This window comes from Anolis sagrei, chromosome X (genome assembly GCF_037176765.1).
Source record: "Anolis sagrei isolate rAnoSag1 chromosome X, rAnoSag1.mat, whole genome shotgun sequence".
Lineage (NCBI taxonomy): Eukaryota > Metazoa > Chordata > Lepidosauria > Squamata > Dactyloidae > Anolis > Anolis sagrei.
In genome coordinates, this window is record NC_090034.1 from 71,863,797 (window position 1) to 71,876,821 (window position 13,025).

The 13,025-nt window shown below is 44.6% G+C and overlaps 1 protein-coding gene across 2 annotated transcripts in view; it reads right to left on the bottom strand.

Annotated features, from left to right (window-relative positions):
• Positions 1 to 8,947: 8,947 nt before the first annotated feature.
• Positions 8,948 to 13,025, bottom strand: part of WDTC1 (WD and tetratricopeptide repeats 1) — a 52,830-nt gene continuing 48,752 nt past the window's right edge. For both annotated transcript variants that reach the window (XM_060784530.2, XM_067473716.1), the window contains exons 15-16: positions 11,643 to 11,835; positions 8,948 to 9,932 (exon numbers count right to left, since the gene is read on the bottom strand). In XM_060784530.2, the coding sequence (XP_060640513.2) occupies positions 9,732 to 9,932; positions 11,643 to 11,835 (394 nt within the window). In that variant the 3' untranslated portion in view covers positions 8,948 to 9,731. The remainder of the gene's footprint in view (positions 9,933 to 11,642; positions 11,836 to 13,025) is intronic.

Consider the following 13,025-nt stretch of genomic DNA (forward strand, 5'->3'; position numbering starts at 1 on the left):
ATTGTAGGCTGTTCAACTTAGGAGCAACTTATCAGGCAAGGCTTGAGGAAAACAGTAACAAGTTTATTTTAACAGGCGTATAACAATGTATAACTGTTCTTCAAAAGAGGCACAAATCTTGATGGATACATTGGAAAGGTTTCATGAGTAAACTCAGGCAAACACTTCATAAGGTTTCACAGCTGGCACAACAGGCTTAAACCCAGCCAAACCTTGATTCTTAATTCAGAATCAACAACCCCCTGTACCGGGTCCTTCTCTGCAACCACTTGGTCACCAATTGATCCCCTGAATCTCCACCAAGAGATTCAGTCTTTCCCTATAGCACACTGGCTACAGACACATTCCCTGAATCTCCACCAAAAGATTCAGTGTTCTCTCAGTAGCTCTCCGGCCACTGACTAATTCCCTGTTTCTCCCACTAGAGAAATCAGTCCCTTCCTGTAGCTCACCGGCCACAGACTGACTTTTTAAAACACAGCTGCCTCCTGAAGAGGTGGTTGGCTCCGCCCCTGTTGCTATGGCAACTCAGCTAACACCAAGCCACCCTCTCCCACAAAACATAATCTCCCATACTTACCATCCCTAAACCACTGTCCAAACTACACATAACCAAAGAAATAAAACTTACACATCGTCACACCTACCAGCTGTCAGGAATTGTGAGGGTTGAAGATCAAAACACCTCCTGGGACAAAATACTAACCACTGACACAAAAATTATAAGAAAAATATATAATCAACTACTAATATGGGTCACAGAGACGGAACAAGTTAAGACTAATATGATAAGCTGGTCAAGAGACATAGGCCAATCGATACCACTAGCAGATCGGGAAAAAATCTGGAAAAATAAAATTAAGTACACATATGCCACAGACCTAAAGGAGAGCTGGTATAAGATCTTTTATAGATGGTACCTAACACCTGAGATACTAGCAAAAATTAACAAAGACAAAACAAAGGACTGATGTTGGAAATGCGAAAAGGAAAAAGGTGTATTTCTACACATGTGGTGGAACTGTAAAAAGGTAAAAAAAACATTGGTCACAAATTCATATGATAATGGAAAAAATATTGAAGATAAAAATTGAACTAAGACCAGAAATACTACTATTAGGACTGCATAACCTGAAATTGGAAAAGAACGAGGATAAACTATTTTTCTATCTAACAACAGCTGCTAGGATGGTGCTAGCAAAAATGTGGAAAATTAAAGAGATCCCAACAAAGGAACATTGGACTAGTAAAATAATGGACATAATGAACATGGACATTTTGACACAGAGAATCTCTCAAAACTACAAAAAACCTCAAAGAACTGACTGGAAATCAGTATTAGAATTTATAAAGGAGGGAAATAAAGAAATGTACACAATAGATTTATAAATGAAATCCAAGAAAAAGGCAAATGAAGAAGGGACCGTATGTCCTGAGCAAATAATTGTATACATACGCTGACAATTATTAAGGCAAGTGAATATAAGGTAAAAACTTGGAGGGGGGATCACGAGCGGGTGTCAGAGGGGTTGCCAAAAACCATCAGAAAACACAGTATTTTCTGTTGGTCATGGGGGTTCTGTGTGGGAAGTTTAGCCTAATTCTATCCTTGGTGGGGTTCAGAATACTCTTTGATTGTAGGTGAACTATAAATCCCAGCAACTACAACTCCCAAATGTCAAGGTCTATTTTCTCCAAACTCCACCAGTGTTCACATATGGGCATATTGGGTATTTGTGCAAAGTTTGGCCCAGATCCATCATTGTTTGAGTCCACTGTGCTCTCTGGATATAGGGGGACTACAGCTCCAGAACTCAAGGTCTGTTGGGTTTCATCCCTGGACTGCACAAGTCTGCAGTCCTCAACGAGTAGGTAGACTAAGATATAGGATTAGAATAAGGTATTTCTTTCCCCACATTCCGATGCATGCTTTCCCAAGAAGGGGCTTTATCTTTATTCTTCTTGCTTGCCACTATCTCCTCCCCCCTTTGAAGATGTAGCAATGGAATCTCTGTGAGGGATGACGCACCTTATTCTTTAAAGGTATTTTTTTATTGTCCTGGGTTTGGCCATGTGGTCATTCTCCATTTTGGCCCTCCTTTCTGCTGCCTTTGTCTTCCCTCCAGTGAGGACGCATTTTGCCATTCTCCAGGCAAAATGTAGCTGCATTGATATTTTTGATATTTTATCCTTTTTACCTTCCAAAGAATATTAGCTTAGTAAGCTAGTTAGTTACAAGATCTTTTCTATCTAGAATGTATTTCTTTTGTTGAATAAATATTTGGAACCTAAAGATTTGTCTCTGCAATCCTGTACCATCCTGTTCAATGGAAGTTAATCCTGACTCACCACACGTTTCTGCCGTTTATGAAGTCTGCTTCTAGCACTCCACTGTATTTTTAGTAGAATCACTCCAAGTGAAGGTTATTTTTTGAGCCTGTCAGCTCTGATTCCCAGCAAGGTTAACACCCACCAAACCCTTCCAGTATTTTCTGTTGCTCATGGGAGTTCTGTGTTCCAAGTTTGGTTCCATTCCATCGTTGGGGAAGTTCAGAATGCTCTTTTATCAGGTTTTACAATGTATTGTAATGTAATATAGCTGACTCATGCACTGCTAATGGGCTTCTATTGGAAATGCTGAGTCATGCATTAACTGTATATAGAACTTCATTTGGGGAATGTGTTCTGGCCGAGTCCAGGTGATTGTGAATGATGTAATCCACCGGATCGGGGTATAGGGTGGCAACCTGTGTTGGACGGGGTTACACTCCCCCTGAAGCCACAGGTCCGCAGTTTGGGAGTCCTCTTGGATTCATCGCTCACGCTTGAGGCTCAGGCATCGGCGGTGTCCGAGAAGGCTTTTGCACAATTGAGACTCGTGCGCCAGCTGCGACCGTACCTCGCGAAGGCTGATCTGGCCGGGGTGGTCCATGCCATGGTCACCTCTACCTGCATGACCGCATCTCCGTTTATGAACCCACACGTTCACTTCGTTCATCCGGAGAGGCCCTGCTCTCGATCCCACCAGCATCGCAGGCGCGATTGGTGGGGATGAGAGAGAGGGCCTTTTCGGTGGTGGCCCCTTGACTCTGGAACTCACTCCCTAAGGACATCAGAGCAGGCTCCAGTGTGCCTTCCCGGAATAATGATCTCATAGCACTTTGTCCCTCCAGGCGCGATTGGTGGGGACACGAGACAGGGCCTTTTCTGTGGTGGCTCCCCGACTCTGGAACACCCTTCCAAAAGATCTTAGACAGGCCCCTACATTGGCAGTCTTTAGAAAGAACCTGAAGACCTGGCTGTTCCGATGTGCCTTTCCAGATTAGGAATCTCCAATACCAAGTCCCAGAAGCACTTTAGTAGAACTAAGATTGCTGCACACTGCACACTGCACTTACCCTATAATCCTACATACCTCCTGTCACATCAGCACTTTTAATCTTGTACCCATTACTCTGGCCCGGCCCTGTTTTATAGTGTCTTGATGTATTGTTTATTGCTTGTTGTTAATATTGCTTTAACTGTTTTTAATTTGCTTTAGGTGTTGTATTGTTGTGTTGTGTTTTGAGGCCTTGGCCTGTGTAAGCCACATCAAGTTCTTTGGGAGATGCTAGCGGGGTACAAATAAAGATAATAATAATAATAATAATAATAATAATAATAATAATAATCCTGGGTCTGAGTTAAGTTCATGAGTTGGGAACCAATCAGAGATTGCTATGTGTAAATGTATAGAATTGTATATAAGGAAGTCATGTACAGTGTATTCTCTCTCCTTGTGCTGTGATGCTGTTTGCCGAAGACTCTGTGTAATGTATTAAAGGAACCTGTCTGCTAAGGCAAGTTATAACCATATGCTGTGGTAAGTTGTAGTGTCATCTGGATTGGAGGGGCAAACAATAGTTAAACTGACAATTGCTGGGCATGTGCGCAAGTGCCTGTGGAGAGTTCCAGAGTGACTACAGTTTGTGGGAGCAGTTGACTGAAAATACTGTGCAGGAAGAATCTACAGGAAAGCGCTGAAGTTGTGCAACTGATCTGTTGCTGAATTGTGAGATAAAGCGCAACATCTTTGATTGTAAGTGAACTATAAATCCCAGCAACTACAACTCCCAAATGACAAAATCAATCCCCTCCCCGAACCCCACTAGTATTCAAATCTGGGCGTACTGGGCATTTGTGCCAAATTTGGTCCAGTGAATGAAAATACATCCTGCACATCAGATATTTACATTACGGTTCATAACAATAGCAAAATTACGGTTATGAAGTAGAAATGAAAATAATTTGATGGTTGAGGGTCATCACAACATGAGGAACTGTATTAAGGGGTCATGGCATGAGGAAGGTTGAGAACCACTGTGTTAAATGCCTTGGAAGGAACCGACTCTGGTGTTTATAAATAGTCTCTGTGTGTGGGTGCCAAGGCCGGCCATCCGGCCACTGGATGCCAGGCTTGGCTTGCGGATGGACAGATGCCGAGATGTAAATAGACCACACCTCTTCCGGAGAGTAAGGCGGCCACTGGATGGCTCCTGAAGCAGAGCCAGCTGTCTCAAGCATCTTGATCCGATGGGCAGCCAAGCAATTCCAGCTCATGCTTTTCTGGCTGGGATCCTATGCACGCTTAATGTGAGATGATAGTACAACCCTGTTGACGCAGTGGATTGGAGTGCTGAACTTCAGAACTTGCTGACCAAAAGGTCGCAAGTTCGAATCAGAGGAGCGGCATGAGCTCCTGCAGTTAGCCCCCATTTCTGCTAACCTAACAGTTTGAAAAAATGCAAATATGAGTAGATCAATAGGTACGACTCTGGCGGGAAGGTAACGGCGCTCCATGCAGTCATGCTGGCCTAATGACCTTGGAGATGTCTATTGACAATGCTGGCCCTTCGACTTAGAAATGGAGATGAGCGCCAACCCCCGCGAGTCAAACACGACTGGACTTAATGTCAGGGGAAAACCTTTACCTTTACAGAGAACAGCGAGCCCTATTGAAACAAATGGCTTTTGCTGGAAGCTTACCATGGATTTGCGTGTGTGTGTGTGTCAGGAGCGACTTGAGAAACTGCAAGTAATTTCTGGTGTAAGATAATTGGCCGTCTGCAAGGATGTTGCCCAGGGGATGCCTAGATGTTTTTGATGTTTTACCATTCTTGTGGAAAGTTTCTCTCATGTCCCTGCATGGGGAGCTGGAGCTATCAGAGGGAGCTCATCTGCACTCTCCCCAGATTCAAACCTCTGAACCATAGAATAGAAATAATGAAGACTGCTATATGACGACTCAGTGTTATGGGACTCATATTTGCATGTTTTCAAACTGCTAGGTTGGCAGAAGCTGGACTACAGGGGCAGCTCAACCCTTATGCAAAGTAAGCATTTGCAGTATAGTTGATTTTTTCCCAGGGGTGCTCTTGAGACGCTCTTGGGGGAAAATAGACCTTGACATATGCGAGTTGTAGTTACTGGGATGTATAGTTCACCTACAATCAAAGAGCATTCTGAACTCCACCAATGATGGAATTGAACCAAATATGGCACACAGAACTCCCACGACGAACAGAAAATATATATAAGTGATTGGTTGGGGGTGGGGCGTGGCAAAATACTGTTTGCTTACAATTGACAATTGCCTAGGGCTGCCTCTGTTGGACTAACAGCAGGAGCTCACCCCACTCCCCGGATTTGAACCGCCAACCTTTCTGTCATTTAAGAACCCGAAAAACATAATCGCACTCCTCGCGGCGGAGAAAGTCATGCAGCAATGAACTGTTGGAAGACACTGCCTCTCACAAGTAGAAGAGAACAATACTCTAGGATATGAAAATACTACAAGCTTTACATACACTAGAGGTCTACAAATCTCCTTAGCAAGGATGGGGGTGTAACCAGGGTCACTGCCTCTGCCCGGGATGCCACTATCTTGGCCCAGACAGGCATGGAACCAGAGACACAGAACTGCCTACTAGATAATAATAATAGTCTCGCTTACCCAACCTTCGCTCATCCAACGTTCTGTATTATCCAACACAGTCTGCCTCTCACCCAGATCCACTACTGCTTCAATACATTGCAATGTTTTGGTGCTAAATTCGTATTGAACTGCTTTTTCTGTCGATTTGTTGTAAAACATGATGTTTTGGTGCTTGATTCGTAAAATCACAACATAATTTGACATTTAATAGTCTTTTCCTTAATCCCTCATTAGCCAACATTTTTGCTTATCCAACGTTCTGCTGGCCTGTATATGTTGGATAAGCGAGACTCTACTGTAATGACATTTTATATCCCGCCCCCCTCTCCCAGAAGGGACTCAGGGTGGCTTACAATACTACGAGGGTTGAATGAAAAGTAATGCCTCCACCTTCATAACTCAGAGGTGGCAGTACTGCTATGCGGCAGGTATTGGATTGTTCAGTAGACTCTCCTCTACAGTTCCATTTTGGCAGGAAGCCTTATCATTGAATGGTTGTTTTGTTGAAGTGCAAAGTATGGAACCCTGTGCAGACGGTCGGTCAATGCGACTTAAGCAACGTGCAGTCATTGAATTCTTCACAGCAGATGTCACCCCAAAGGAGATTCATCAGAGAATGCAAGCTGTTTATGGTGATTGTGTTGAGGTGAGTATTGTGCATCGTTGGGGTTCTGTGTGGGAAGTTTGCCCCAGTTCTGTCGTTCGTGAGGTTCAAAATGCTCTTTGATTGTAGGTGAACTGTGAATCCCAGTGACTACAACTCTCAAATGTCAATGTCTACTTCCCCCAAACTCCATCTCTGTTCATATTTGGGTGTATTGAGTGCTTTTGCCAAGTTTGGTCCAGATCCATCATTGTTTGAGTCCACAGTGCTCTCTATATGTAGGTGAACTACAACTCCCAAACTCAAGGTCAATGCCCACCAAACCCTTCCAGTATTTTCTGTTGGTCATGAGAGTTCTATGTGCCAAGTTTGGTTCAATTCCATCGTTGATGGAGGTCAGAATGCTCTTCGATTGTAGAACTATAAATCCCAGCAACTACAACTCCCAATTTTTGAGTGATGGTAACCCCTTGTGTTGTAAGACATTTTGTTGCCAATTTTGATGTGATTTCGTTCATTGGTTCTTTTGTTTTTAAGGTACTCATTATGCACAGAGCATTTATATATATATAGATTGTGTTCTCATTCCTAAAAATCACAACATTTGTCCCACTCATGACTCTCCCCCATCTTCATTTCTTGTACATTTAAGGAGCAAAGTGGGAAATGTTGTGTAAAGCAAGAGAGAAGGAAGGCTAATGCAATTTCCAGAGGCATTCTGGGATGGGGCAAGGCTGTCTTGGTAGGAAAAATAAAGGGCAAAGTGGATCGGCTTTGAAGAATCCATCTGAGGGAAATTAATTTGGTAAGAACACAGCTAAACAAGATAATTCACCAACAGAAAAAAAAGAGTGTCAATAGGAGCCTCGAGTGGTGCAGTGGGTTAACCCACTGAACTGCTGCACTTGCTGACTTGGCGGTTCAAATCCAGGGAAGGAAGGAAAGAAAGAGGGAGCAAAGGAAGGAGAGAAAGGGAGGAAGGAAAAAAGGAGAGAAAGAGGGAGGAAAAGAAAAAGGCGGGGAAGGAAGGAAAGAGGCAGAGAAGGAAGGAAGGAGAGAAGGAAAGAAGAAACAGGAAGACGGAACGAGGGAGCAAAGGAAGGAGGGAAAGAAAGGAGGGAAAGAGAGAGGGAAGGTTGGCCACAGCAACGCGTGGCGGGTACAACTAGTTATATATAATCCTTTACAGTGGTGTTCAGTAGGCCTGGGTAACAACGCAAAAATTTGTTTCTAAAATCGATTTGTAATTGGGGTGTTTTTTTGTTTCGATATTTAAAATAATTACAAAATTTTCCAAAAAAAAAGTTCGGTATTTACGAAATTTCGTAAATATTTTACAAAACATTTTGTAAAGATGGCGCCCTTTTTTTTTCAATATTTTTAAAATATTTTTTAAATTTAATTATTAATTTAGTAGAATAGGGAGGAGAAATTATTATTGAGGGAAGGCAGGCACTCACTCTGGCGGGCCCTCTCGCTCGCCGCTCGCTTGCCGCTCGCCCTCTCGCTCGCCCTCTCGCTGGGATGGGTTCCTTCCAGGAGGGGCTCTTTTTCCCAGGCTGCCAAACTACAACTCCCAGGATGCTACAGCATTGAGCCAATGAAAGAAAGAGAAGGAGACCTCCCTCACGCCCTCTTGCTCGCCCTCTCGCTCGCCGCTCGCCCTCTCGCTCGCCCTCGCCCTCTCGCTCGCCCTCGCCCTCTAGCTCGCCGCTCGCCCTCTCACTCGCCCTCTCGCTCGCCCTTGCCCTCTCGCTCGCCGCTCGCCCTCTCTCTTGCCCTCTCGCTCGCTCTCGCCCTCTCGCTCGCCCTCTCGCTTGCTCAGCCGGCGCCGAGAGAGGAGAGCTCCCAGCAAGCCAGGCGGCCATCTTACGTATTTCCGAAATGGACGGAAATACAAAATTTTTTGGCGCCTGCCGTTTCGATATTTAAAAACACTTCCAGGTTTAAAAATAAGTTTTGTAATCGTTTCGTAATTCAAAAATTAACGAATTTTTTAACGAATTACGAATTAACGAAACGAATTGCCCAGCCCTAGTGTTCAGCTGTGGGATATCTTATAGTATATAACACGCACTTCTCTATAATTGGTGCCAGTGGCGAGATTGATTTCGCGTACACTTCTTTATAACAGGTTTCTGAAAAGGCCGCTAACTGAGGGAGGTTCCTGTCCGTACAGCACACAAATGGATGAGATGGGAATGTGATGACTTTGACCAGGGCTGGCAAATGGTTTGTTCTCACACACAATTCTTTCTGGGTTCTCGGCCTAAACCTGGGCATGACAAGACATGTCAGCACAGAAGTGTAACCCCAGACTTCCCCTTTGCCATGGGAAATTTTCAGAGAAGTGAGGGAGAAAAACCAGGTTTCCAAAGAGCAGCAACATCAGGTCTTTTTACTAGTTTGAGTCCATGAAACCACCAAGCCCTGCGTCGGGGCAGTCTCCATTGTTACAGCCATTTCTGTCTTTTACTGCATGTGGAAGAAATAAAATTATTAGATATTGCAGCCAGGAAAGTTAAATCTTTGCCCCTCCATCGCCATGTTAACTAGGCCACCCGGGTTTATCTGGCCAGTTCTTCACAACCAGGTTTTAGATGCGAATGCTCATCATCGGAAGTCCTTTGGGAAGAAAGAGATTGTGGAAGATGAATGCCCATGGAGGGCAGCTAGGAGCAGAGCAGGCAAAGCCAAGCTTTGGAGACAGACCACTGCATCAGACTCCATTCCATAACCCTACCCTAGTTTACATTTCTTTTTTTTATTGAGTTTTTAACATCCTGTCTGCAACCCGCGTTTGCGTAGGCGAGGCCTCCTACCATCCTGGCTAGGAAGCACTGGAGAGAGGGGGTGGCAATTCAGTTTTTACACTTTGCTCACTGACAATGTGGAAAAAAACAAATCCCGGCACAAACTAGGTGCTGCTAGGAGGCAAAACGCAACAGGCTGCGCAAAAGAGGGACGAGGCAAAGGGGGAGAAACAGCAGCAGCAGTTTAAGGAAAGCCACTCCTGCCCTTGCGGCGCGTCCTACGCTGTGCATAGTGGGAGACGGTGCGGTCGCTCAACAGAGTCCAAACGGGGCAAACTAGATTTCCCTTCAAACCAATGAACAAAAAAACAAAATTAAGGGGAGGAGGGGCGATTCAGGTTTAGCTGGTCCGGCAGTGGACCTGCCTCTCAGAGCTGTCTTCGTCATCTGAGCCTCCTCCGGCTCCGCTGCCAGTCAGTCCTGTGATCCGGTAGCCCATGTTCAGCAACATCATCTCCAAGGGGTCAGCGTTCATTCGTCTCTGGTTGGCCTGTGAAGCCCCTTCCATGTCTTCCACTACCCGCCCATTCAAGGTCTCACTCTGCAAAAGAAGAGAATTAGTGACAGATATGGTCAACTGCCCGTAGAGGGAACTCACTAGACATGGCTGCTTCTACTGGTCTCATCAAGCATTTTGGAATTACATCTTCTAGAGTAGAGGCATCACACTTGGGGTCCTCCAGAAGTTTCCCAAAAGCCCCCACCCAGCCTGATATCCTTGGGAAGTGAGTTCCAGAGTCAAGGGGCCACCACCGAGAAGGCCCTCTCCCTCGACCCCACCAATCGCGCCTGCGAGGGAGGCAGGAGCGCGAGCACGACCTCTCCAGGTGATCAACAAGATCGTGTGGGTTTGTACACAGAAATGCGGTCATGCAGGTAGGCAGGTCCCAAACCATTCAGGGCTTTGTAGGCAAGAACCTGCACCATTGGTGTCTCCTGAGTAATGGGAGCTATAGCTATTTGTGGAAGTGGGAGCTTGTCTGTGGAAGTGGACACCCCAGCCACATACATATTTTCATTTTTATAATGTGTATAGATTACTGTTGTTGTTGTCATCCCTCTAAAACGGAGACTCAAATTTTAAGGTAACTACAGGTTGAGCGTCCCGTATCTAGAATACTCCAAAATTGTCCACATGGCATAGTTGAGATAGTGACACTTTTGCTTCTGATGGTTCAATATACACACAGGGTTGTTGTAGATTTCTTCGGGCTATATGGCCATGTTCTAGAGGCATTCTCTCCTGAAGTTTCACCTGCATCTATGGCAAGCATCCTCAGAGGTAGTGAGCTCTGCTAGAACTAGGAAAATGGGTTTATATATCTGTGGAATGACCATTAGCATTTGATGGCCTGGAAGTGCCTGGGGCAATCTTTTGTTGAGAGGTGATTAGATGTCCCTGATTGTTTCCTCTCTGATGTTTTGCTGTTGTAATTTTAGGGTTTTTTAATACTGGTAGCCAGATTTTGTTCATTTTCATGGTTTCCTCCTTTCTGTTGAAATTGTCCACATGTTTGTGGATATCAATGGCTTCTCTGTGTAGTCTGACATGGTGGTTATTAGAGTGGCCCAGCATTTCTGTGTTCTCAAATATTATTTGGGAACATATTATTTGAGAACACAGAAATGCTGGACCACACCAACAACCACCATGTCAGACTACACAGAGAAGCCATTGAAATCCATAAGCATGTGGACAATTTCAACAGAAAGGAAGAAACCATGAAAATGAACAAAATATGGCTACCAGTATTAAAAAACTCTAAAATTACAACAGCAAAACAGAGAGGAAACAATCAAGGACATCTAATCACCTCTCAACAAAAGATTGCCGCAGGCACTGCCAGGCCATCAAAAGCTAATCAAGGTGGTTAGTTGAAACATTCACACCTAGCTCCAGCAGACAAGAGTCCTTTGTCCCACCCTGGTCATTCCACAGATATATAAACCCATTTTCCTAGTTCCAACAGACCTCACTACCTCTGAGGATGCTTGCCATAGATGCAGGCGAAACGTCAGGAGAGAATGCCTCTAGAACATGGCCATATAGACCGAAAAAACCCCCTATAACAACCCAGTGATTCCGCCCATGAAAGCCCTCGACAATACAATATACACACACTTTGTTTCATTCATAACATTACTAAAACACTACATAAACCACCCCCAGATTTCCCCCTCTGGAAATGGCATTCCAAAACTCTTCCTGGCTTTACTACTGCCCTATTCAAGGCTCTGCCTATATTCTCACCTCCGGCCGAGGATTCCACAGACGGACAACGGGGTCAATGCCGCTGGTGGCCAAAAAGCAGTAGCTTGGGTGAGGCTGCAGGCAATTGACTATAGACTCGTCGCCTTGCAGAACCCGCACCAAGTTGGTCGTTTCTTTCTCCCAAATGAAGAAGGAGCCATCGTCGGAGCCACTGACAATGTACTGCGCATTGCTAGGAGGAAGGACAGCAGGCAAACCGAGGATTTAATGAAATGGCAAGCAGAAGCATCACACGGCAGGGCTAGGGATCATAGAATGGTAAGAGTTGGAAGAGACCTCATGGGCCATCCAGTCCAACCCCCAAGAAGCAGTAAAATTGCATTCAAAGCACCCCCAACAGATGGCCGTTCAGCCTCTGTTTAAAAATCTCCAAAGAAGGAGCCTCCACCACACGACGTGGCAGAGAGTTCCACTGCTGAACAGCTCTCACAGTCAGGAAGTTCTTCCTCATGTTCAGATGGAATCTCCTTTTTTGTAGTTTGAAGCCATTGTTCCGTGTCCTAGTCTCCAGGGCAGCAGAAAACAAGCTTGCTCCCTCCTCCCTATGACTTCCTCTCACATATTTATACATGGCTATCATGTATCCTCTCAGCCTTCTCAATCAAGTGTGTTTGGACTATGGTTCTGTCAGGTTTTACAATGTATTGTAATGTAATATAGCTGAGTCATGCACTGCTAATGGGCTTCTATTGGAAATGCTGAGTCATGCATTAACTGTAATCATTTGGGGAATGTGTTGGGGAATCATTTGGGGAATGTGTTCTGGCCTAGTCCAGGTGATTGTGAATGATGTAATCCTGGGTCTGAGTTACGTTAATGAGTTGGGAACCAATCAGAGATTGCTATGTGTAATTGTCTAGAATTGTATATAAGGAAGTCATGTACAGTGTATATCTCTCCTTGTGCTGTGATTTTGTTCGTAGAAGGCTATATGTAATTAAAAGAACCTGTCTGCTAAGACAAGATATAACTGTATGCTGTGGTAAGTTTGTAATATCATCTAGACTGGGGGAAAGACAATGGTAAAACTGACAATGGCCGGGCATGTGCTCAAGTGTATGTAAAAGGTTCCAGAGTGACTACAGTTTGTGGGAGCAGTTGACTGAAAATGCTGTGCAGGAAGAAGCTACTGGAAAGCGCTGAAGTTGTGCGACTGATCTGCTGCTGGATTGTGAAGTTAATCTCAACAGGTTCCTATTGTCCTTGGGCACCCACATTAGACGGCTTGCACCTCTAATCAAAAAATCCATAACTAAAAAATGGCGTGGCTCAAATAAGGCCTCTAAAATAATAGTGTGAGAATCAGAGCTGGGAATCAGTATTAAGGGGGTTTTTGTATCTAAAATTGAAAAACCAAATGCA